The sequence below is a fragment of the Rana temporaria genome, chromosome 1, assembly GCF_905171775.1.
Source record: "Rana temporaria chromosome 1, aRanTem1.1, whole genome shotgun sequence".
Taxonomy (NCBI): Eukaryota; Metazoa; Chordata; class Amphibia; order Anura; family Ranidae; genus Rana; species Rana temporaria.
This window is the reverse complement of record NC_053489.1, coordinates 437,064,642-437,091,699: the sequence shown is the minus strand read 5'-3', so window position 1 is coordinate 437,091,699 and position 27,058 is coordinate 437,064,642. Positions and strand designations below refer to the sequence as shown.

At 42.4% G+C, this 27,058-nt stretch overlaps 1 protein-coding gene across 9 annotated transcripts in view; it reads left to right on the top strand.

Moving 5' to 3' along the window:
- The window catches only part of ANKRD17 (ankyrin repeat domain 17), a 181,005-nt gene that overhangs the window by 67,784 nt on the left and 86,163 nt on the right, over positions 1-27,058 (top strand). For all 9 annotated transcript variants that reach the window (XM_040326262.1, XM_040326280.1, XM_040326244.1 and 6 more), the window contains 11 exons: positions 1,387-1,534; positions 4,621-4,768; positions 4,863-5,096; positions 7,502-7,596; positions 18,529-18,766; positions 19,084-19,275; positions 19,913-20,022; positions 20,105-20,192; positions 20,789-20,916; positions 23,331-23,474; positions 23,936-24,038. In XM_040326262.1, the coding sequence (XP_040182196.1) occupies positions 1,387-1,534; positions 4,621-4,768; positions 4,863-5,096; positions 7,502-7,596; positions 18,529-18,766; positions 19,084-19,275; positions 19,913-20,022; positions 20,105-20,192; positions 20,789-20,916; positions 23,331-23,474; positions 23,936-24,038 (1,628 nt within the window). The remainder of the gene's footprint in view (positions 1-1,386; positions 1,535-4,620; positions 4,769-4,862; positions 5,097-7,501; positions 7,597-18,528; positions 18,767-19,083; positions 19,276-19,912; positions 20,023-20,104; positions 20,193-20,788; positions 20,917-23,330; positions 23,475-23,935; positions 24,039-27,058) is intronic.

The following is a 27,058-nucleotide window of genomic DNA, read 5'->3' as shown; positions in this document are numbered from 1 at the left end:
TACCTTCTCATTTGTACGCGTTAAATCTACATTTCTGGGACAAGCTTGGGCTGTAGGGTGCTTGAAGCTGTCAATTTGGGGTCTGTTGACTCTTGTTTGCTTGTCGACTTCTTTGCTATATTGTCCACCACTCAGTTGAGTGCTTGGGGATATCCTATGGTCTAGGGCTACACATTTGTGTCCTGTACTGTACATTGGAAGATCATGGGAATTTTGACTTGGCTGTAAATTTCATATCTTGGCGTACAATCCATGACACAGGTCCCCCTGCCTTTGTTTTCTATTTCTTGTTACAAAAACTAGAGCCCCACGGATTGGATGGGGTTATAGAAGATGTGAAATTTTCCAGGCACCCCCCTCTCTTACGCTACTAGTCAACCCTCTTGCGCTACTAGTCAACATGGAAAAATTTTTTGCCCTCAGCTCTACTTTAAAGTTTCCTTTTTGATATAAAACTAGAGAATGATGCAGGTTGCTTGCTGCTTTGACTTGCCTACTGAGCAGTCAAAAGGCATAACTGCAAAAATCAATTCCGAGGTAGGGTGCAACGGATCAAAAAACTCACGGATCGGATCCATCCTCGGATCAGGAGTCACGGATCGGATCATTTTTCGGATCAGCAAAAAAAAAAACAGCAAAAAAAAAAAATTATTAAATGTACACATCAGATTCCCCCATCTCCCCCACTGCTGTAATATCCACTCCTCTCCCCCACTGTAATATTCACATGCTCTCGCAGAATAGAAGCCGGCTAGATCCGATCCACGGGCAGGGAGGGAGGGGTGATGACGTCAGCGCACACCTAAGCAGCAGCAGCCGCCAGGTGTTACCAATTTATAGAGAGGGGGGATTCCGGCGCTCGTGACTTGATGCCTATATCCTTTTTGGTCTGTGGGTGCCGGTCTGCAGGCTCTAGCAATGTCCCCCTGGCTACTCAGCCATGTTGCATGCAGGAAGCTCCACACTATCAGCGTGGAACGCGGCAGTGACGTCGCATGGCAGGCAATCGGATGAGAGGTGGGGAGTGCAACAGGCTACACGCTCGGGGCTCACAGCTCCTTCTACTGGCCTGGCCGGGTGTACCAAGAGGGCCGACCGCTCCGGAGCTAGGCTGAAGCCGCGGCCTTTCCCAAGGCAGCGCTCCGCGTATCGCGTTGTGTGCCGATCTGAACAGGTCGACCCGTTTGGATCACGGATCGGTCACGACCCATTGCACCACTATCCTGAGGTGTAAAACAAATGGGTTTATGTGGGGATTCAATGGACAGAAAGACTGTAAAAAAAATAAACAAGCTGTTGGACCTGCCAGAAAGCTTTTTATCTAATGTTTAATTTTTGCATTACTATTTCCTATCTTCATTAGCTGCTGCCTTTTTATTTTTACAGCCGCAGTTTAGCAGAAGCTTGCTCTGAAGGAGATGTGAACGCTGTGCGGAAGTTATTAATTGAAGGTCGAAGTGTAAATGAACACACAGAAGAAGGGGAGTCCCTCCTGTGTCTTGCTTGTTCTGCTGGATATTATGAACTTGCGCAGGTAATTGATGCAAGTGGTGATCAGTAATGGTTGAACAATTATTTTAGGCATAAAAACAATGTAAAGTTTAAAATGTAAATCCTCTCTAGCTAAGCGTTGCAAGAATTATGGCAACTTTATTGTATCGTTTCATAGTATGTCTAAATTGCTGTTTGTCTTACATTTTTTCCTTACAAAACTCAAAAAAAGTTTGGCAAAAGTTCTGCATTCATTGCAACCAGCATAGCAATCTCAGTGCTGTAGTTGCAGCAGCATCTGCATCCTATAAAGATATACAGTATAGACAACTTACAATTGTTTAATGCTCTTAAAAGTGTTTACATAACCCCAACCACTTGACTCGCAGACCAATTCTGACAGATTTCTCTCATACTCCTTCCGCCTCCTGATCCAGTGGCTGTATAACCGCCGGGTCACTTTTAATAGGCTAGAACAATGGTAAGATCTGGCCTAGTACCAAAGCCTAATTTGGGGCAATGGTTTTTAGTGTGCTTCGTTTGCACTTCCACGCTATGGGACATACTAATCCTGAAAAATGCAGACATATGTTGCATTTTTCCACACCACTCTGCAGTCATCTGGGTTTTTCCATGCATGGCAGCTGAGCTGAGTGACATTCCATTATAGTTTAGAAGGAAATGGTGCCTTGCATTGTAAAAATGCAAGGCACTGCTCCCCAGCTGCAATATTTGCAGAGAATCTTTTTTTTTTTTTTTCTCTGCAGGTAGTTTGAACCCGCCCTTAAGTGATATTAAAGGTTTTTTTTTTATTATTTTTTTACCCTTTCATGCCTAGGCCTAGTTCTGACATTTAAAATCCGATTTTTATTTTGTTTTGCTCTAAAATTACTTGCAACCCCAGTCTTTCAAATGCACTTTTTTTGGAGAAAACTTTCATAAATTAAAAAAACGAAACCGTAAAGTTAGCCTAATTTTTTGTATGATGTGAAAGGTGATGTTGTGCCTAGTAAATAGCTTCCTAAAATGCCATGCTTTGAAATTGCGCATGATCGTGGAATGGCGACAAACTACGGTACCTAAAAATCCCCATAGGTGATTAAAAAAAAAAAAAAAAAAATGACCGGTTACCATATTATAGAGATCCAGATGAAGTCTTTTGCTAGAATTATTGCTCTCGCTCAAACGATCGCGGTGACACCTCACATGTGTGACTTAAACACTGTTTACATTTGCGGGCACGACTTGCGCATGCGGTTTCTTTGCTGCGTGAGCTTGCGGTGACGGAGGCGCTTTACCTTTTTTATTCTATTTATTTTTTGCTTTTATTGCTGTCGCGAGGAATATAAACATCCTTTATGGAGGGATTGGGGGTCTAAAAGACTCAAACCCTCCTTTTGCATTTCAAAGTATTCAGATTGGCAATAATGGCGATTCTGAATTCTGTAATTTTGCTTTGGTGTTTTTACATTGGAGACTGAAATTGAAGCTGAGTGTCGGATCGTGGGACGGGAAGCCTGGAATAAGCGGCGGGAGGTGGGGGTTGTCCCCTTCTGGACAACCCCCGGTATTGGGGTGATGTCTGCAGCTGCAGGCATCATACCGGTATAACGCCTTAAAGCTGAGGTCGCATATATGCGTATGGTTGGTGCGAAGGGGTTAGTCAACATGTTCTACTTCCTCTGTGCAGTGGATTTGCACAAAGCAGCCCCTATCCTCCTCCTTTTTCTCTGGTCCTCTGCTGGTGCCCCTGACTCCTCCCCCTTGCCTTGACCAGCGTCCCCAATAGCAAGCTGAATGCATGAAGGTAAATGACCTCCAGCCTTTACAACCACTTTAGTCTCAAAGTGTAACCAGTGTCCGTTTTACCGAAATGTTTTATGGCTAACAAATGCAAAAGCTTTGTGGTTCTTGTGCTTCATAGTAGGGTTGTCCCGATACGATACTAGTATCGGGACCGATTCCGAGTATTTGCGGGAGTACTTGTACTCCCGCAAATACCCCCGATACCGAAATAGAATACTTGCACGCCGTCGCCATTACGCCGCATCCCCGCTACCGCCGAGTGGGTAATACGGGCGGGGAACATTACAGCTTTCATTTGAATAGCTGTAATGATTCGCGCCGCATATAGACACTCCCCCTTGCTCGGGTGAACTGTCCAATCCCGAGCAAGGGGGAGTATCTATGCAATGTTCCCCGCGCGTATTAACCAGTCGGCGGCAGCGGGGATGCAGGTAAGGGGGACATGGCTGCATTTGTGGGGGGACATGGCTGCATTTGTGGGGGGACATGGCTGCATTTGGGGACACATTTAAAAAAAAGTATCGGTATTCGCTATCGGCGAGTACTTGAAAAAAAGTATCGGTACTTGTACTCAGTCCTAAAAAAGTGGTATCGGGACAACCCTACGTCATAGGTTTAATGTGCTTGACAGATTAGCTTTAAGACCGGATTCACGGTATTGGATGCGGGATCCCTGCATCCAATCCGCAATAGCAGGAGAATGTGAATAGCTCTCTATGGTGCAGGTTCACATATCTCTGATGCAAATTTGCACAGGAGCCCTGTGTGTCTTTTGGTCCGTTTCAGCCCAAATTTCGTGCTGAAATCGGACCTGAAACGGTGAACCAGGACGCACTGGACCCCTGCTGGGACTCTCATCGGCATCCAGGGTAAACCGGGCCTTAAAGTTGAGACTGCCATTTAGTGTGTCCTGGTTTGGGGGCTGAGGTAATGATTTCTGACACAAAAATGTGTTTATTCTAGCAACTTTGGAAACCTGCTTTTACATTGTATGAATCACTTTAACCATCTTGTCTGGCCACTGCAAATAAAGGGCTGGTTGGGAGAAGTGTTCTGGGAGGGATGTACTCATGCGCCCCAAACCCAGTGCACACAGCAGATAACCGATCATGGTACTGGGTTGCTGTGATTGACCCTGGCACCATGTGATAGCTGAGACTATAGGATATTTGGGTACAGCGGTGCATGACTGAATGATTGTCATTCAAAATGAATCTGTACTGAAAAAAATACCTGGGCAGGAAGGGGATGAAAATCTTGCCTTGAGGTGGTTTAAATTTTGTTTTTTATTGCATAGCTAATTAATACATTCTATATTTTAAGGTTCTTTTGGCTATGCATGCTAATGTAGAAGATCGAGGTATAAAAGGAGATATTACTCCTTTGATGGCTGCTGCTAATGGGGGGCATGTTGAAATTGTGAAGCTGCTACTAGCCCACGATGCTGATGTGAACTCCCAGTCCTCCACAGGTACGCCATTTTATTATAAGTTCAGTTTTTATTTAAAATGTTCCAGTTTTCTTTAAATGATTTTGGATTAATTTTATTTTTTTTTCCCAATAAGGAAACACAGCACTTACATATGCCTGTGCTGGTGGCTATGTAGATGTTGTTAAGGTGCTGCTGGAATCAGGTGCTAGTATTGAGGACCACAATGAGAATGGTCACACGCCTCTTATGGAAGCAGGAAGTGCTGGTCATGTGGAGGTGGCCAGGGTCCTTCTTGAGAATGGAGCTGGAATCAATACTCATTCCAATGAATTTAAAGAGAGTGCACTTACTTTGGCATGCTATAAAGGTAAATATGGTTTTACATTTTTCTACTTGTTTGTGCTTCAAATTTTCATTAAAAAGAATTTCTAGTAGCCTCCCTAACATCAAACACCCCCATATTGTGTTGCAGGAGTACAGTGCAGACAGTGTCTCCTATACAATTTTAAACGTGTTTCTTTGCTGTAACTCCTATGTGTTTTTTTTTTTTTTTTTTTGGTGATGCCTTTCCAATGTATACAATAGCATTGGAAAACAGGTGTACAGAATAATTTGTATTCTGTTGTAACATGTTGGTATCCTTTGCCAATTGTTTTAGGTATATGAGTGTCTACAGTAGATATAACAATTCTACACACCCCTGTTAAAATATCAGGGTTCTGTGATGTCAAAAAAATGACTAAACTGTACAACTCGATTGTGAAAAACAAACTGAAATCTTTTAGTGGGTGGAAGTAAAAATACAAAAGAGTAAAATAATGTGGTTGCATACGTGTGCACACCCTCTTTTATAACTGGGGCTATAGCGCTGTTCAGAATTAAAGGGGTTGTAAAGGTTCAGGGTTTTAAAAAGCAAACATGTCATACTTGCCTCCGCTGTGCAGTTGGTTTTGCAGAGTGGGCCCGATCCTTCCTTTTCTGGGGTCCCTCAGCAGCGCTCTCCTTTGTGGATGCTGGGTTCACACTATTGAGAATTGGATGCAGTTTTTCCCGCATACAATTTGCTTGTCAGGCGATTGTGACCGGCTCTCTATGGAGCCAGTTCACCCATCTCTGGAACGCATTACACAGGTGTCCTGTGCATCTTCCAGTCCATTATAGGTCTGCATTCAGCCTAAAATTCGAAATGAAATCTGTCCTGAATCGGTGAAGAGGGACGCGCTGGACACCTGATGTGAGCTGCTCCGTGCTGCAGCGTTAACCCAGTCTCAATTTAACTTATATTAAATAGGAGTCCGTACACACCTGCCATCATTTAAAGTGCCTCTGATTAACCCCAAATAAAGTTTAGCTGTTCTAGTAGGTCTTTCCTAACATATTTTCTTAGTCGCATCCTACAGCAAAAGTCATGGTCCACAGAGAGCTTCCAAAGCATCGGAGGGATCTCATTGTTGAAAGGTATCAGTCAGGAGAAGGGTACAAAAGAATTTCCAAGGCATTAGATAGACCATGGAACACAATGAAGACAGTCGTCATTAAGTGGAGAACATATGGCACAACAGTTACTTTACCAAGAACTGGACATCCCTCCAAAATTTATGAAAAGTTGAAGAAAACTGGTCAGGGAGGCTGTGGAGGCTTACAGCAACATTAAAGGAGCTGCAGGAATATCTGGAAAGTACTGGCTGGTGTGGTACATGTGACAACAATCTCCCATATTCTTTATGTCTGGGCTATGGGTTAAAGTGGCAAGATGGAAGCCTTTTTTTTACGAAGAAAAACATCAAAGTCCGGCTAAATTTTTGCAAAAACACAGCTAAAGTTTCTCAAAAGCATGTGGGACAATGTGTTATGGTCTGATGAAACCAAGGTTGAACTTTCTGCCCATAAGTTCAAAAAAAGTTTGGCGCAAAAACACTGCACATCACCAATAGAACACCATACCCACAGTGAAGCATGCTGGTGGCAGCATCATGCTTTTGGGGCATTTTTCTTCAGCTGTAACGAGGGCCTTAGTCATGGTAGAGAGAATTATCAACAGTTAAAATTACCAGTCTATATTTGCACAAAACCTTCAGGCTTCTGCTAGAAAAATGAACATGAAGAGCATCTTCATCTTTCAGCATGACAACGACCCAAAGCATACATCCAAATGAACAAAGGAATGGCTTCACCAGAAGAAGATAAAAGTTTTGGAATGGCCCAGTCAGAGCCCAGACCTGAATCCCATTTGAAAATCTGTGGGGTGACCTAGAAGAGGGCTGTGCACAGGAGGATGCCCTCGCAATCTGACAGATTTGGATTGTGTTTGCAAAGAGTGGGCAAATATTGCCAAGTCAAGATGTGCCATGCTGATGGACTCCAAAAAGACATAAGTGCTGTGATAAAATCAAAAGGTGCTTCAACAAAGTCTTTGTTCTGGGGTTGCACACCTATGCAACTATATAACTAGTTTGTTGTTCAACTGAGTTGTACAGTTTATAGGTCACAATAAAGGTGGATAAAGTTCTGAAATTATTTATTTTTACATCACAGAAACCTGACATTTTAACAGGGGTGTGTAGACTTTTTAAAGCCTGAGTGTGTATATATTCTCTGATTAGTAAACCATTGAGGGACAAAGTTCGTTTCATTTTGCTTTTGGAACACAAGGTTACTGGTCCTAAAACCACCTGGACGAAATTGGTATGTATAAACGAATGCATAAAATATACACCCCTTTAGGTTGCTCCGTTAAGATTGGACTTAAAATTTTATATTTTTAATTTCTAGGACATTTGGAGATGGTGAGATTCCTTTTGGAGGCAGGAGCAGACCAGGAGCATAAAACTGATGAAATGCACACTGCCTTAATGGAAGCTTGCATGGTAAGTAATTGCTACCTGTACAAAAGCTGTATTTCGGACATTGTTTAACCATTAGCTTACCGCCCATCGTCATATGACGGCGGGACGATAAGCCTCTCGTTCTGGGAGGACGTTATGACGTCTTCGCCTTCCCGAGCCACTAGGCGGCGCGCGTACCTGCAGCATCACTGGGGACCCGATGCGCTCGCCCGGCGGTCGCGATGGCCATTGGGCACCCACGATTGCCCAGTAACTGAGCAGGACCGTGGAGCTGTGTGTGTAAATGCACAAATCCACGTCCTGTCAGGGAGAGGAGACCGATGGTGTGTCCCTTGTACATAGGGACACCGATCGGCCCCCTCCCCCTACAGTTAGAATCACTCCCTAGGGTACATATTTAACCTCTTGATTGTCCCCTAGTATTAACCCCTTCCCTGCCAGTCACATTGACAAAGTAATCAGTGCATATAGCACTGTTCGCTGTATAAATGTGAATGGTCCCAAAATGGTGTCACGTGTCCGATATGTCCGCCACAATATCGCAGTCACGATAAAAATCACTGATCACCTCCATTGCTTTTAAAAAAAAAAAATGCTATGAATCTATCCCATATTTTGTAGCCGCTATAACTTTTGCGCAAACGAATCAATAAAAGCTTATTGCGATTTTTTTTTTTTTTTTTTTTTTATTCATTTTTTTTTTCCAAAAATATGTAGAAAAATACATAATACATAATTGTTGCTCTTTCGTTTCATTTGGGTACAGTGTTGCGTGACAGCGCTGAAAAGTGGCTTTGGCAGGAAGGGGTGAAAGTGCCCTGTATTGAGGTGGTTAAAGCTTGAATCCAGACTCAGAAAGTTGTGTACTTGGCTAGTGTAACTGCAGAAATACATTATCAGAGATATAGATATATAATTTTTTTTTTTTTTTTGTGAGCAAGTCGTCTACCTTTTTATAGCTTGAAAATTAAGGGGGAAAAAAAAAAAGAAAATTAAGGGAAAGATGGATTTGCACATTAGCCATGAATAAGCACTAACCCAGTGCGAAACGCGTCGTCTGTTCCCTTGTTTCTATTGCTGTAAACTTGTGATGTATTTGCTGTTCGTTTAATAAAGACAACCTCAACGGTCTTTGGAGTGCGGCTATCCATCTTTCCCTTAATTTTCATGCTTGCCTAGTGCACTGCCAGCACCCTCGGTATCCTGAGCCAGCCTGTGATTGCATAGCAGACCCACCTGGAGCGGTGATTTCTTTTCTTCAATACCTTTTTTATAGCCGCTGTGTAGTTTTTAGTTACTTTAATACCATTTATTCTGGTGACCTATTTTTGTTCTGTAAGTCTCTTATATGATTGGAATGTAATGTAAACAAGAGTGGCTACAAGGGAGTATGACGAATAGATTGTTTTCCCAGAGAGCGAGAGCATATCTTAAAGGAACACTAAAGCTTTGTTTAAAAAAAAATTAATTGTTATACTTGCCTCCACTGTGCAGCTTGTTTTGCACACTGGCCCCTCGGCGGCTGTCTCGACACCTTCATGCAAGCGAGCATTGTGGAAAATCCTTGCGGGCACGCTCCTGTGATACAGCTGGCGGCCATAGCCACTCACTGTATCACTTGCCTCCCCCACCCAGGTGAAGGTGAAAAAAACATCTACCTTTACAACCCTTTTAAATATGCTGGCTAGACACAGGCTTTTCGACTGTTTGTTTTTTTATTTATTTTTCTATTGTATTGAGAAACCATCATTAGGATTTTACACTTTTTTTTTTTTTTTGTTTTGATGCACTTGGAATGTGTTTTAACTACTTGCTGCATGCTGTAGCTGAAAGAATGCTACAGCGTGTGCCTTAATTGCCGGCAGGGCGTCCATGGAGGTCCTCCCGAGCAAGTGCTGTCTGCGGGTCATGCGCGACACGCTTTGTGATCACCGGGACTCTGCTGATCAGAGTAAGGGGGTCGATCCCGGCCCCTTACCACATGATCAGCTGTCAAGTGATGTAAACAGAAGATCAGTAATCAGTTTTTATTTCTCTTATTTTCCAGCGTGAGAGAAAAGCCGATCCCCGGCTTGTCAGAGGGACATCGATCCCACCACACAAAGAGCCATGGCTGCATTTTCTGTGCCCACAGTGCCATTCATCAGTGCCACAGATCAGTACTGCCTTTCAGTGTCTCCAGCAGTGATTAAATGCCTCCAAAAGAAAGCGCTATTTGGGTGAAAAAGTGATAAAAATTTAATTTGGGTACAGTGTAGCAAGACCAGTGTAGCAATTGTCATTCAAAGAGTGAGCGCGGAAAGCCGACAATTGGTCTGAGCAGGAAGGTGGTTTTAGCGCCCAGTAAGCAAGTGGTTAAACAGAGTATTAAAGTGGAGTTCCACCCAAATATGGAACTTCCACTTTTTGGAATCAAACTCCCCCATCCCCCCCCTTCCGGTGACGCATTTGGCACGTTTGGGGGGGGGGGGGGGAGAGAAGGGAGCAGATACCTGTAATACAGGTATTTACTCCCACTTCCTGAGATAGACCTGCGGTGACCTACTCCACTTCCTGCGCCTACACTGTCCTCTCCCGCTGTCTTCTGAAACGCCCAGGTCCCAAAAAACAACAGGGACCGGTGAGGATGCGCATCTGGTCTCGCGCATGTGCAGTAGGGAACCAGGAAGGTCTCTGGGCTTTTCTATTTTTTACACTATAAACAAAAAGTGACACTTTTGAAACAAAGGCAATGTTAGTTTTTGCTATAATAAATATCCCCCAAAATATATATGGCGGCAAATTAAAGTGGACGTGTGTGTGTATATATATATATATATATATATATACACCCATTCGCCCAGCCGTGCCATTCTGTTTTGTTTGTTTTTTTGTCCTGTGTGAGGTGCGCATTTACTGCAAATTTTAGGAGTTGGACATATCTGCCATTTTGATGTTCTAGCCAATGGAATCGTAATGTAAAAATAAGAAAAAAGGTATTTAACTTCCTGTGTACTTCCTGGTTTTTGTGTGTAGAGTAGTGTGGTGGAATTCACACATATATGAACCATCAATGCGATTCCAGAATGATTTACATTGATATCTATGGAGACTAAATTTGCAATGCTGTAAACTTGCACAAGATTTTTTTCTTTTTTTAAATCGCATCACATTCGTAGAGGAATCGCAATGCATGTATGTAAACAACCGTCATTGAAAACAATGACTTTATGGATGACATGCACATTTTAGAATGTTTGTTTTTTTACGCATTCATCACATTCATTATGAACTCGCATTAGTGTGAGCCAGGCATTATAATTGGCTGGGTTTTTTCCCCTTTTTTTATCTGGTCTCCGAAGGATGAGGTAAATTTAATTTGTCGCATGTTCACATGATTCCACTCAGACATAGCAATATGAACTGTGACATCTTTTAAGTCGGTTACCTTTGGCCAATTTCACTCAAGACCGCTTCAGTTCAGCATAATCAAGATTTTGAAAAACCAAATCAATTCTTGGATCACCCAATTCAACCAAAGATCTCCCAGACACATTGGCCTTGAAATGGGAAAGTAATTCCTTTCCAAGACTTTGTACATGCTAATGGCGGATGCCAATCTTGCAGGCTAGGGCAGTGTCCAGGTGACTTGGTCTCTGCAGGAGTCAAAACGCCCCATCAACATTCTGGAACTGAGAGCCATTACTGTCTCTGCAACATTGGACCTCCCTTCGACAGTGTTACCCAAAGTACAGTCGGAAAATACCACAGCAGTGGCCTTCTTTAAATCTTCAAACCTGACAGCCCCAAAAGAAACAAGTCTAATACTCTCATGGGCAGAAACTTAGATGCCATCTCTTTCAAAATGCCATGTAGATTTAAAATCCAAAGCCATCAACACCTAGACCCAGGAGAATGGTTTCTGCTCCCTGAGATATTTCAAAATCACTAAAGTAATCCAGATGATGATATAGGGAAAATACTGCTCTTACTGTATATAACAAATAAACACAGCAGCAGCTTTATCATGTGATAAACTTAAATAGATAAAGGAAACCGTAAAACGCTGCGCTACGTGTAGAACCAATACTGTAATCGGTCCGTCATGTAATCGAGTGCATATACCATTAATGAAACATGTGACCATAATTAAATAATTTATATTGAGATCTGTTTTGGTGCATTTAAAAATATTAAGAAAACCAAAATATCAATAAATCATTGAAAGAAACCACAAGGGTATAATCACATCCAAATGATGAATGAAAAACCTTCCCAATTCTCAAAATCAAATACATTTGTGATGAAAAATAAATGATGATGAAATATTAAGGGAATAAGCACTCGTGCTTCTGCCACCGTCTGAATAAACCGCTTAACAGAGAGGAAAGAGGATATCAAGTCTATCATATGAAGTCTGTGACCCTCCAATGGATATGCAAGATTCAATTCAGTGAGTACATGGGTACATAAATTCGACTGATGGTCTGGCCACTAAAGGTTAAATCATCTCCTGGCTGAGCGTTTGATGGGACTGCCGCTTGTCAACGCTGCTGGGCAGGGCTACGGTCCATGGCTCCCAGCCGTCCAGCAGCGCTAACAGGCGGCAGTCCCATCAAACTCTCGGCCAGGAGATGATTTAATCTTTCAATGGCCAGACAATCAGTCAAATTTACATACCTAATCCCACTGAATTGGATCTTGCATATCCATTGGAGGGTCACAGACTTCATGATATGCTTGATATCCTCCTGCCTCTGGTAAGCGGTTTATTTGGACGGTGGCGGAGCACGGGTGCTTGCATGATCACTTGGAGGTTTATTCCCTTAATATTTCATCATTTATTTTTCATCACGGATTTGTTTGATTTTGAGAATTGGGACTGTTTTTCATTCATCATTTGGATGGGATTATACCCTTCTGTTTTTTTTTTCAATTATTGATATTTTGTTTTTTTAATATTTTTTTAAGTGCACCAAATCAGATTTCAATATCAGATATTTAATTATGGTCACATGTTTCATTATTGGTATGCACTTGATTACATGACAGACTGATTACAGTATTAATCCTGATGGGGACATTCTGGCTTCAGCGTGCACCAACAAACTTAAAGTGATACTAAAGTCTCTTGTTTGTTTAAAAAAAAAAAAAATTACATGCATGCTATACTTGCCTGCCCTGTGCAGTGGTTTTGCACAGAGCAGCCCCGATCTTGATCTTCTTGGGTCCCTCTTTGGTGTTTCTGGCCCCCCTCCCTGTTGAGTGCTCCCCACAGCAAGCGGGGGCAATGGGGGCACCCAAGCCGAGTCGCAGCTCCCCGTGTCCATTCAGGCAAAGAGCCATGGCTGGACCTGCCCCCTTTCTCTCCTCATTGGCTGACTAAATTTTGACAGCAGCTGCACTGTTTCAGCCAACGAGGGGTGTCCTGGACGGCCGAGACACTCCTGCAACATTGCTGGATCTAGATGGTGCTCAAGTTAATATTTGGGGGTCTGCTGAATACAGTAGGCTTTTTATCTTCATCCATGAAGATAAATAAACCTGCTTTCTCGTTTCATTCATGGAAGGACACAGTTCCATAAATCTTGACAAGTGGGTTGTGTTCCGTCTATTAGAGGACTAGGCAGACATGTTGGTTATCTTAAAACATGCAACTTTAACAGAGTTGAACAGCCCCGCCCAGAAGGCGTTCCCTCCAGTCATAACCCCCTCACCCTGTAGCAAGCAACTCAGTTTTTTTTCCTGCATAGCAGAGGAGGTGGACCTGGCTCCCTTTGGGCCCAGAGTCCTGAAGATTTTTTTTTTTATTTACTTTATTTTTGTGATTCTTATATCAACTGCCTGCTGGATATTGTAGATCCTTGTCCCCCTAGTCCGGCTATCGAGCGTGAGCAGACTTTAACTACGCGCTGGGGTGGCCGGTGAGCATATGCTCCGGGGTCCACATATGACTGGGCTGCTGCTGTGTCACTCACAGGGGACCGGGCCGACAGCTACTCCGTATCATCGGTTGTAGGCCTGTCAGGGACGCTCTAGCAAGTCCTTGCAAGGACGGGTAATTACGGTTCCTCCTGCCTCAGGGGGATGGAACAGCTAGGCATTCCCAGGATTAAGAGGTTCTCCTGTCCTCACTTTCCCTGCTATGTCAACCTTTTCCCTCCTGCCCTAAGGGCTGCTGCGAGTCCCTGTTGGGGACTGTGGGTGTCGAGTCTTGCAGAAGGAGATTCTGTCCAAACGGATAAGATATCCATTGTCTCTGGATCGTCAGGTTCAGGTGAGTCACCTAGTCAGGGCTTTTGAGTTGGTGGCTGAGAACCCCCCGACTCTTCAGTGAGGGAAGTCGTTCCTTCCTTTCCATTGGACTCTGTGACCACGACGGACGCCAGCCTCACAGGTTGGGGGGAGTCTGGGGGGGTCCAGTCGGCCCAGGGTCGCTGGACTCCGGACGAATCCCGCCTGCTGATCAATGTCCTGGAACTTCGAGCAACCAGGCTGTGCCTCTCCTCGTGGTCGCAGAGGCTACAAGGACGTCCAATCAGGATCGAGTCGGACAACGCCACGGCTGTGGCTTATGCCGTCCATCAGGGGGGAACAAGGAGCTTGGCTGCAGCATCGGAGGTCGCTCACATCCTGCGGTGGGCAGAAAGGAGCGTGCCGGCTCTGTCAGCCGTTTACAATCTGGGCGTAGAAAACCGGCAGGCGGACTATCTAAGTCGCCAGATGCTGGACCAAGGGGAATATTCATTACATCCGGAGGTGTTTCAGCTCCTTTGCCGGAGGTGGGGCACACCAGACGTGGGTCTCCTGGCTTCTTGACACAATCGCAAGGTGTCGGTTCGTGGCCAGGTCCAGAGATCCCTGGACAGATGCGTTGGACGCGTTGGTGGCCCTGTGGGGTTAGTATCGGCTAATTTATGCCTTTTCCCCACTGAAGTTTCTTCCTGGTCTGCTCCGCAAAGTAGAGACCGAGGGGATCCCGGTGATTCTCATCGCTCCATATTGGCCCCGGCGTCCCTGGTACACTGACCTTGTGCGCCTGGTGGTGGATGCACCCTGGCGGTTTCCTTCTATCTCAGGGTCCCATACTTTATCCTGCTTTACAGTCGTTGGTTTTAATGGCATGGCTATTGAAAGCCAGGTGCTAAGGGACAGAGGTCTGTCTGATTTGGTCATTTCAACCATGCTGAGGGCACGGAACTCCTCTTCGCGGAAGATCTACCATCGCACTTGGAAGGCCTACGTCTCTATGTGCGAAGAGATGCACTGGCATCCACGGACGTATTCGGTTTCCAGGGTCCTGCTGTTTTTACAGCGTGGAGTGGATCAGAAACTTGCCTTAACCTCCCTGGCGGTATGATTCTTTCAGATTTTAGGTGCTGAAAGCTGTACCATTATTTTGCATGGAAATTTGGCGTTTTATATTGTAGGCCTGTAATTTTTAAAAATAGCTCACTTAAATCTGTCCAAACAATAGTCTAGTAGACATACCGGGTATGATAAAGTTGGAAAAACATTCATAAATTATAACTATAAATAATTATAACAAATAATGTAATTATAATAAAAATTATTCAATATAATCAAATTAAAAACACTGAAATAGGGCCGAAACAACTAATCGATAATGAAATTAATCGATTACAATTTTCATAATCGATTAATCGGCCAGTAACATAATGGGGTTAAAAAATTAAATAATAAATTGGCCCTTTATAGTACAAAAAAGCAAATCGCTACTGTAAATTACATTTCACTGTCCCACAGTAAAAAAAATTAACCCCTTACAGTAGCGATTATTTGCTCTTTTTGTAGTTATTTTTGTTTTTTTAACCCCATTATGTTACTAAACATCTCAGGCCTGGGTTCACACCTTTTTTTTTTTTTTATGCTTTTTGCAGAAACACACTACAGTTCACTTACATGTTTTTTCCTATGGGACACATTCACATCCATGATTTTTTTTCAGCTGCTGCGTATTTGGAAAGGGCAAGGACTTTTTAACGCAAAGCGGTGCTATTTTTCTTTTTTTTTTGGTTCAATATACTTCAATGGAGAGAAGCTGCAGAAAAGCATGTAGTGTGTTTTTGCGGCAATTTGTGTTTTGTAATCTGCCCAACAAATTGGCCCAATTTTTTTTTTTTAAGGCTGTTATCCGATTAATCGAAACAATCTGCCAACTAATCGATACACTGAAATTTGCTCAGTTGCAGTCATTGCTTTTATTGTTTGATGACGAATTTCCCCACAAATCGCTATCGCTCAATTCTGCAACTGATTCTAATTTATTATCGCTGTTCTTTTTAGCTGGTCTAAAACCACTTTTGACACAAAGGGACACTTTTTGGTTGCTATGGATAATATACAGTTTCCAGGCAGAAAGAACAGTTTTTATTATATGAAAGTGCATGTAGGACACTGGGAAGACCACTAGGGTCAAAGGGCGTGTGTATTTTTTTCATACAGTACTGTAATCCTATAAGATTACAGTATACTGTGTGTATTGTGTTTACTTTTTTTAATTTGGTGCCGATCTCCGCCCCGTGCGTCGTAATGTCGCAGGGAACGAAGCTCGGCGGCACACAGGCTCTGTGAATCGAGCGAGAAGACACAGCTCTATCACACAGCGGGGAGGCATCGCAGGGACAAGGTAAGTAAACCATGCCTGTGGACGCTGCGAGGCGATCCTGAGTCTGGTTCGGGGTTACGGCTTTTGGTTCCGAAATCCTCTCCCCCCAGCCAGACTCGGGAATACCGCTCAGCAGGTTAAGCACCATTAAGGGACGGATTTCAGCCTTGGCTGTTTTCTTTCTACCACCCTTGGCGTCCCATTCTCTGGTGGGTATGTTTGTACAAGGGGTTCGACATGTGATTCCCCCGTTTATGCCACCACTTCCGCCGTGGGATTTGAATCTGGTGCTCTCCTTTTGAGAACTTTAGAGAAATTCCTCTTGACGCTTTTCTAGTGGCCATTACATCTGTCAGACGAGTTTCTTAGTTGGCGGCCTTGTCTTACAAGTCTCCATACTTGGTCCTCCACAAGGATAAAGCGGTGCTATGTCCGCAGCATTCTTTTTTTATCCGGCTTTTCACCTGAATGAGGACATTGTACTTCCGTCCTTGTGTCCTCGAACGTCGCATTCCAAGGAGGCTGCGCTACATTCCTTGGACGTGGTACGTGCTCTGCGGGTTTACCTGTCTGTTACGTTCCGGAGGTCCGACTCACTGTTTGTGGCGGTGTCTGGTCCGCAGAAGGGCCTGGCTGTCTCGCCGGCCACCATTTCTCGTGGATCAGGCAGACCGTCATTCAGGCCTACGGCCCTTAAGGGGTGGGCGCCTTTTTTCCCTGTCATGGCGCATTCGACCAGGGCAATTGGTGCTTCCTGGGCTTTCCGACATCAAGCGTCTGTTTCACAGTGTGTAGGGCGGCGACTTGGTCGTCCGTTTACACTTTTTCCAAATTTTACAAGGTTGATGCGAATGCATCTTCGGATGCTTCCTTTGGCCGCAAGGTTTTCCAGGTCGGCTGTTTGAGTTGGGGTGAAGTTTGTTTTTGATTGCTGTTCCCACCCCTCGTTTTTTTCTGACACTGCTTGCGGACGTCCCACTTGTCAAGATTTATGGAGCTGTGTCCGTCCATGGACGAAAAGAGAAAATAGGATTTTTTTTGTACTCCATGGACGGACATGGCACCCACCCCTCCTTTTTAAGTTTGTACTGCTTTTTGACGAACTGAGCTGCATGCCAAGATTTATGGAGCTTCGTCCGTCCATGGACGACGGAGGAAAGGATTTTACAGGAAGTACAAAAAATCCTATTTTTACAACCGTTTTAACCAGTTCATGGCCAAGATTGGTTGAAAACCCCTGGGCTAGAGGATACCCAATCTCGATCTACCCATCGTCCATTGGCAGCTAACAGATCATGAACATGTCCCTGCTTTGTCGATTCTTTCCCTGCAGCACGATACTTGACAGAGGGTGGGAGCTGATTCAGTTAATCTTTCAAGTTAGCCGGCAGGTGACTGGTTACTAGGACACTGGGCGGTCCTAACAATCATTAGCTTGCTATTATAAAAAGTTAACTCTGGCAGCACTCACTCCCTCCATCTCCAGTACTGTGCTGCCTCCCGCTCTTGGGCTAAAAAGCTGTCTACCCCTGGTGGTATTGGTTTTCTAGTTATAGTAAGGCAGAAGCAGTTGAAGGTTCTGGTGGCTTAATGGGATCACAGTATATTGGTCTATGCTATTCCTCTTCTAAAACTTCTTACGAGGTGCTGCGCAGGGTTAAGGGGGATGGGTTTCCCAATATCTTTACTGTAAAGGGATTAATCCAGGTGGATGTAGTATGCCAACCTGGACCCAAATCTACGTTCTCAAGTGCCGATTCGCCATTTTGCTTCCGTCTCTGGCTTTGAAGTGTAACTAAAGGCAAAACGTTTAACTTTTTTGGATGGAGTGGAGAGTTTTCATTGGTGTCTGTGTGCCCCCATTAGGGAAGTTCACTCTCTCTCGTTTTGTCATGTTGATCGTTATCAAAAGCGGAAAAGGTAAAGGAAAATCCAAAACGCGTGATTTTTTTTTTTTTTTTTTTTTTGGGGAGGGTTGACATCACTAATATAGGGGAAATCTTACAATGAGGACCATTGTGATACACAGGGGCTTGAACACGGCCTAGGAATGAATAAATGGACGTCTGTCTGTGATTCCTATAATGCTCAAGTCTAGGAGGTCTACTTCCTGCATGTTCTGTCATTGGGCGTGGAAACCTTACTTCACATGACGCGAGTCTGGGGGCCTACAGTGGTTTTATTTGCCAGTGTCCATTCTATACTTGTAGGCTGTGGTATAACCTTACAGTTTAAAGATTTTGTGTCCCTCAATGAACTTCAAGAAATGTTTTTTTGGTGAGTACTTAAATCCTATTATCCATAAGAAGCTTGTCAACAATTTCCTTTTTGTGTTTCACACACAGGATGGCCATGTAGAGGTTGCAAGACTTCTCCTTGACAGTGGAGCCCAGGTGAATATGCCTGCTGACTCTTTTGAGTCTCCTCTGACTCTTGCGGCTTGTGGTGGTCATGTAGAACTGGCAGCTTTGCTGATAGAGCGAGGTGCTAACCTGGAAGAGGTAAATGATGAAGGCTATACACCTCTTATGGAAGCTGCACGAGAAGGACACGAGGAAATGGTTGCACTGTTACTCGGTCAAGGTGAGCATAATTGGCATATGCCTAAATGTTTTTTCCTTGGTGTTTTTTGGTCTTTCCTTGCCAGTTTTTTTGCTTTGTCTTAAAGATTTTCGCTCTAACAGGGCAACCTGTTATATATGCAAAAGCCAAACTTAAAAAGGTTTAGCTCTCCACTCTTGCAAATAATAGTTTTGATTCTAGTGTCAAAATGAAAAAATAACATGTGAAACAATTGTATGTAAGTGTTTTAAACCTGAACCAAGATTTGCATGTGAAAAAGAGCCTGACATTTGTCAAGTGATTTTTAATGTTGTATTAATGTTACAATTGTTTTATAGGTGCAAACATTAATGCGCAGACAGAGGAGACTCAAGAGACTGCCCTCACCTTGGCATGTTGTGGAGGTTTTCTGGAGGTAGCAGACTTCCTTATTAAAGCTGGTGCAGATATAGAGCTTGGTTGTTCCACTCCTTTGATGGAAGCTGCACAAGAGGGTCACTTAGAGTTGGTGAAATATCTGCTTGCAGCAGGTATGTTTCATAATTGTTTTTTATTTTAATAATAAAAGCAATAGTTAAAGCATAATTAAAGTGTGTTTTTTTTTATTTAAATCCACTGAAATTACAAGCTTAAATGTTCATACATGCAAATCTGTTGCCTTTTGCATTTTCCATATTTCAAATGATACATTTGCCATCTTAGTCTGTAATCGGCATTATTAGTAGAAGGTAATGAGGGGTTGCCACCATCTGAAGAAACTGATGTAATCATTCTCTCGCAAGGACTGATGGGGTCTGCACTGTCTATGCAGCAATGATCTCTGTCTCTCATACAACTAAAGGGGCATAAGATGGAGGTGTCCTATGAGTTGTAGAGCTGAAACCAAATAGCCATGGAGAATCCAAGGTCCTCCACTGTTATTGCACAGCAGCAGGGAGACTGTCTGGAAAAGTTGCAAGACTCCTTGTTTTACAAGTTTGCATGCATGCACACTTTAAATTGCAATTTCTAAGTTGGAGTTTTGCTTTAATTGATGGGAAATAAATGCTTCTTCTAATTGTCATGCATTGGGGCCTAGGTCTCATTACTGTATAGATAGAAGTTTGCTAATTTTTAGTCATAGTTTTTTATATGGTATTCATTAAAATGGCTGCTCTTGTTCTGCAGGAGCTAATGTTCATGCAACAACTGCAACAGGTGACACAGCCCTGACATATGCTTGTGAAAATGGGCATACAGATGTGGCAGATGTGCTGCTTCAAGCTGGTGCTGACTTGGTAAGCTATTTCTTTTTGTCGTTGGTCCATATTACAATAGACCCTCAAACATTTCCTAAGTTGTATTGCTATTTGTTTTAAGGAGCATGAATCTGAAGGAGGGAGGACCCCCTTGATGAAAGCTGCAAGAGCTGGTCATGTCTGTACTGTTCAATTCCTCATAAGTAAAGGTATTGTTTATAATTGCACCCACATTACCTCTTTTTCTATGTGTAATTTTTGCTATAAAAGTTTACTGTTTCAATTTTATTTTTGAAGCCTCTTAAATGATACAAGCCTTTGTCAGTAGATATTTCATATCTAGCAATTGTTCAGATCTCTCATACATAAAGTAGTATGGAGGTGCTAAGCACCTGCAGTGACAGTATTGTTTTCACCACTATTTTGCCATTTTATATACTTTTTCATCTAGTCAGAATAGGCCTTTTAGCCCTTTTTACCCTTATAAATATAATTCTAAACTGGCAAACTTGTCTAATGTAAGTTGGCTTGTGTTAAATTAAAAATTCTATACCTTACACTGGATATTTTATCAAAATTGTATGCCACGTAATGTGCTATATGACTTGGGTAGTTTGTGTTGTTTCCCTCCCCCTTTTGTCCTTGTACCTTAAAAAACAAAATGCAAAATAGTCTGCGTATTAGTTATCAGCATGATATAGCATCTTGTTTATAATTGGTATACTTTTTCCAGCCTGCTTGTTAATGCTTAAACAGAAACTAATATTGCTCTGTTGATTGATTCACTCCTCTTTATTTCTCTTAGGCGCAAATGTCAACCGGACAACACTGAACAATGATCACACAGTGTTGTCTCTTGCCTGTGCTGGAGGACATTTGGCTGTGGTAGAGTTGCTTTTGGCCCATGGTGCTGATCCAACGCACAGATTAAAGGTACAGTTTTCCCTACTCCCCTTAAACTTTCACCTATCTGTTATGACATGTTGGACAAGCTGCAGAAAAAATGCAGTTAAAAGGGCTTTTAGACCTCTTTAGGAACACTCCTAGGAGCCCTAAATTAGGGGTCGACCGATATCGTTTTTTCATTGCTGATAAAGATACCGATTTTTCAGCTGCCTTTCAGGTTGATGGCTGATATCAGGTGCTGATATTTTGTAGACTTAAACTTTATCACTGTATTGCTGTCACAAAGAATGTAAACATTCCTTGTGACAGTAATAGTCAGAATAGATACTCTTTATGCAGGGATTTGGAGTCTATAAGATCCCAAACCCCTCCTCTGCACTTGAAAGTATTTAAAACGTCTGATCTGCATTTCTGCCAATCTGCTGTGTTCGGGTCTTCAACCAGCCGGCGGACGTGCTGGTCGCTTGGCCCTCCTGATGGGATGAGAGACCCGTATGGAGGGGAGGGAATATCCCCTCCCGCTGCTTGTAATCGCGCAACCGCTGCTGAGCTACTTCAGTTGTTGTTACAAGAAAGCCACTTGTCCGTTCTAAAGAACGGTACCGGGGTGATGCCTGCTGATGCAGGCATCACCTTGGTGCAACATCGGTAAGTTTTGTGACCGATGCTTTAAAAAAAGTTAGTGATTGTAAACCCACTTTTTTGACTTTTGCCTACAGGTAAGCCTATGATAAGGCTTACCTGTAGGTATAAAGAATATCTCCTAAACCTGTACGGTTTAGGAGATATTCCCCTCGCAATGCGCCGCTGACTGCAGCTGCGCATGCGCAGGGGGATCCGCAGCTGAAGGGCCGGCCCCGCCGACCCATGCCGGAAAGGAAATCTCCCGTGCGCATGCATGATGAGCTAATATGCGGTGCATACTAGCTCATTATGGCTTTTGCCTTGCAGGTGCAAGAAGAAAAAGTATATGCAGGTTTATAACCGCCTTAATATCGGCTGCACTGATAATCGGTTGACCCCCCCACCCTAAATCTCAAGGAGCTCTAATATGAAGAATCTGACTACTTGAAGCGTGATCTGCCCTGTCATACCTACCGCTCCTTTCTATTGGCAAGTCAAACCTATTAGTGTTTGGTCAGTTTTGAGGCTCAGGGTGGGAGAAAAGGGGAAGGTCTAGCTCTGTTTCATCAGGAAGCTTGATACACACTATACAACTATTGTTTTATTTTTATTTATTTTTTCCTTTAGATTTACCTTGAATTTGTATGCAGTTGGGCAGGCCCTTCCACTACATAGGTTTAGAAAATCTAAAGGAAGAAATTTAAAGAAAATTGTATAGTGTGTATCCAGCTTAAGCCTTAATTATCAGAGTTGTTAGAACTGTTGGTATTAAGGGCAGCCAGTCAGATTGATACTTGCATGATCTTTTTATTGGTAGGCCTGAATCTGGTTAGTTTTAAGGTAGTACAAACATTGAGGCCTCATGCACACTGGACATTAAAATAACATTATAAAAACGCTAGTAGCTTTGCAGTGAGTTTTTCAATGTTTTTGCAATAGTGGTTTTTAGTGTTTTTCCGCGTTAGTGTTTTAAGCTTTTTATTTTTCAATGGATCAAAAATGTCCAAAAAGCCGCGCTTTTGAGTGTTTATCGATGTTTATTAGCGTTGTCTCTCAGAACCCACTAGGTTTTTACTGCTCAAAACTGCTGCTAACAGTCTATGTGTGTGTGGATACAGGATAACATGGAGAGTTTATTGACTGTAGGATTGTATGTACAGCCAAAAACTGCTGCTTAAAACGTCCAGTGTGCATGAGGCCTAAGACTCCATGCACACTGAAGCTCATAAACGGTCGTGTTTGGCCGTTTGTTGTATTTGTTTTGTTTTTCAACGGCCCATAACCTCTTTTATCCTATGTTTCCATGCACACATGGACATTTTTTAAACGTTTTATCAGCAGTGGCTGATTTTGGGCTGTTTTCTGAACACCCTAAAATCTCGTTCAGGAGTCCTTTTCCTGACCATAAAGGCTCAAACGTGGCTCACCAGCGTTTACAGTTTTTTTTTTTTTCCTCCAATGGATCAAAAACTTTAAACGCTATTGCAAAAACGTTAAACGTTGAAAGACTCACTGCAAAGCTACTGGCGTTTTTTATAACGTTATTTTAACGTCCAGTGTGCACGGAGCTTTGGCCCTAGAGTTAAAATGCTGTTGCTCTTTAACCTATAGCACATTTGCTAACAATTCGAAAACATAGTTTACCTTTACATATCTGTATGAGGTTTACATTTTCTAGGATATGCAGCAATTTCAAATCTGGTAAACTTTTTTCAAAATATGTTGATGCAGCACAATATAAGAAAACTGTTTATTACAATTTGAAGTGCATGATTACACTGTCTTTATGCTCATGATTGATTTTTATTTTTTTGCAGGATGGTTCTACAATGCTAATTGAAGCTGCCAAAGGAGGTCACACAAGTGTGGTTTGCTACCTGTTGGATTATCCCAATAACCTTCTCTCTGCTCCCCCTCCTGATGTTACACAGTTCACCCCACCCTCTCATGATTTAAACCGGGTAATATATGTCTTGCTTCTTAATATGTTAACATTTCTACCCAGTCCATAAGTTACTATTTTGTTTAAAACCATAAATAAAGTAGAAATTGTACTTTGTAGTGAGTGAAATGTACTGCCATTCTTAATGGACCCCCACTTTTTTTAAATGGGGTTTAGGAAGCACATGCTTGCTTACTATTTCTACCCGGCTGCTAACATTGGAGCAAACAAGCTAGTATTAAGGTATTGTTTCCTCTGCATTGATGCCTGAAGACCACACTTGTGAGTAGGTGACTCTAGAACAGAGAACTGCTTAGCAATATTTGTACTGTCGTGTTTTTTTTTTTCCCCTCTGAGAGGAGATGAGGGTAGCTTTTTTTTTTTTTTTTGCCATTAACATATGTGCGTATTTCTAGATCAGATTTAATTTCCTCCTTTTTTACCTAGAAGTAGTCTTTGATGTATATTTGATGCTTTTAGGCACCTCGTGTACCAATGCAGGCACTGCCAATGGTTGTCCCACCCCAGGAGCCAGACAAACCTCCAGCAAGTGTGTCTACAAGCCTTCCTGTTAGAAGTAAAGGTTAGTTGTAAAATTATAGCCCTTTTTTCTTCTTTATGGACACATGAGATTTGTTTTTCTTATTCCTCCTGCACCTCCTTCTAATGTTAGATTTCCAGCTTAGAGGCAATGTGTCTCATTCGTATAATCCAAGATAAACATTAAAAGACTTGTGTCTCTACATGCCAAATTTGATTCAGAAAACATAGTAGTGGTTAATTAGTAGCTGTACATTTTGGTTACCCATACACTTGAAGGTAAAAGCCATACAAAATGAGTTTGAAGTTTTAAGTGTGTATTGGCTGACTGACCCTTTTTTGGCTGCTTTTGTTTATGGCCCTCCTGATAAAATATCTCCACTAAATTTCTCTTCTCCATGTACATCTGGCTAGAAGATAACCAATAGTGTCTTATTTTGCGTTTTTTAAAGTGGAACTACGAGTAAAAGCAAAAATGACACACGTGCTGCTTTTGGACATTGGCATTAACAGAGCAGTTTTTGTTTTTCTGAGTCTTGCTATAGCATAATTTTATTACCTGGTTATCCTGCCATTCGATCATTGATTTTTCACTTCCTGAAACAGGGTGATGGTGCTCATTCTGTGGTGATATGTCTTAGGCACTTTGTCATCTTGGACAGTATAGTCTTAAATTGGCCATACATGGCTTTGTTTTTTTAGTTCAGCCAAGTTACTGAACTGATTAACCCATCCACACATTTGAAGTTGCGGGCATTCTCTCCACTGTGTCGTATGCATAAGTCTGCTAAGCTCCTCCACTGTCAAAATACACTGATGAGCGCTGCAGATTATTCTTCATAAGGTGGGGATCTTCACAATCCACATTCACCCCCCAACCCTCCATTCCTGTGCAGCAGCAGATAACCTCTTATTAAAAATGTATTGCTGGCTGCAATCGGCCAGCAATAGTGGTGAACTAATTGCTGTAGGTAGAAGCTGAACAGAGCTGCAACAGATGTAAATGCAGTGTATACCTTTGCGTCTACAGCACATGCCTATGGAGCAGTCTGGAAAAGCATGGGAAACCTTGGCGCTGCTCCTGGGCTTAGTGCTGAACACTGACACTTTGGCGGTTTTAGCCTGAACCCATCTTGCGGCCCACAGAAATATGCTGGTTTCTGGTGCTGAGAAACCTTGATTGAGGCAGATTTCCCATAATGGCTATGACAAGTGGCAAAGAGATTTAGCCACCAGTGCCTGCGGGAAATATAAGAAATTGGTAGGTAAAGAGATCTTCCACACACTCCACTTAGACACAATTTTTTTGTTTTGTTCGGTCAAGATCGTTCATAATCTGATTTAGCTAACTCCAATAAATTCTTCCCTAAAAAAAAGTTTTTATTTATATGCTGTGCACTATTCAATTGACATATTTAACACTTTGTGGTTTGACAAGTTTGATCTCATCATAGCATGCTGTTTAGCACAAAGTCCATCTCTAAAATATTAAAATTTTTCCCAATAATATATTTAATGGTTGGGGAAATGTTTCCACACCATACTATGCCATGTAGGAGAATCCTTTTTTTAGTTCCTCCCACAGTTCTTGCCTTATGGATTTCTGTGCTTTGAATGAATATGCTGACAAAATTAGCTTATTGTGTCTGCATAATGTCTCTAATCTGAGCATGTTTCAGAGTTCCTCCTGAAATATTTGCATTACATGTTTGTGATCTTGGTATTCTTTATAGTGGCTGAACGTTAACTTTGTGTGTTTAATAAGTTCACGCCCCAATATGCACTTTTTTATGTAACCCCCTGAACTCTGCACTTTGTATGTAATGCAATCCTAGTATTTAATGCCCCTTTAAGACCCTTCTACTGTTAGTGAAATCTGAACAGGGTCGTGGTTGAGTTCCTGCACCTATTTTCTGATATAAGATCCATTTCTCACACACACACACACACACACACACTCTCTGTTAAGTAGGTAACTGAACAGCGACCTCACAAAGTAATCATGCCCCCCCCCTCCAATATAATGAACACTTTTTGTGTGCTAGTCTGTTCACCTAATGATTGTATATCATTGTGTGTCTAATCCTGCGTCCTGTTCGGGTGTTTCTTAAATTTCCATGTTCCTGCTCTCGCAGCAGGTTTCTCGGCATTGGTTTCTCGGTTCTGTGCTTCAGTGTCGGCTTAACAGAATTCATCTGCATTATACTAAAGTTTTGTAGTAAAACTAGTAAAATCCACTATTTTTTAAATTCACCTCTCTGGCAACATAACATTCCTTTTACGATAAATGTAAAAAAAAAAAAAAATTGTACTCCCAATAAGGTACATATGAAACAAAGAAGTTTTAGAGAGCTTTACATTTCATAATTATATCACTGTTCAGTAGGTGATGCAGCAGGATGGGGTTTTGTGCTGCCTACAGGCGAATACACTTTAAAAACCTAGTCACCTAGTGTTGTGTGTGTTTTTTTATTTATTTTTTTAATAGAGAGGCACATTTATGAATCTTCCCTGATCATTATAAACTTTCTCCCAAAGTCTGCTTCCTGTTCAGTACCCCCCTCAAAGCTTTTTCCAAGCCTGCGATGCCAGACTGTGTAGAACAATGAGCAGATTCACTTCTAGTGAGAAATGCACTCAAATTTGTTGTAGCACCTCCTTCCTGATTTGTAACCCTTTTGTAACCTAGGCATGAACAGCAAACTGATTTGAAAAGAAAGTCAATGGTGTTCTTTATACTGAGATCTGTATAATATGAAAACCACCAGCATGACTGTATTAGTGTGCTTAATACCAAAGCATAGTTATGCTTAAGGTTTTTAATCTTAAAAGTACATACATGCTAGGAGAAGAAAGGGGTGCGGTCTTGTAGTTTAACAAATTTGAACGCATGGGTGGGGGTTAATTTTTGCTATTTTATGAGCGCTTCTAAACAGTTTATTAAACATACATACACCTGATGTTAATGCAGACCAACTTTTATCAAATAGGGTAATCCAGCTAATCTACCCTAAAGTAACTTTTGGGGGATAGGTGCAATATGGTGGGCCGGGTGACCCGCTG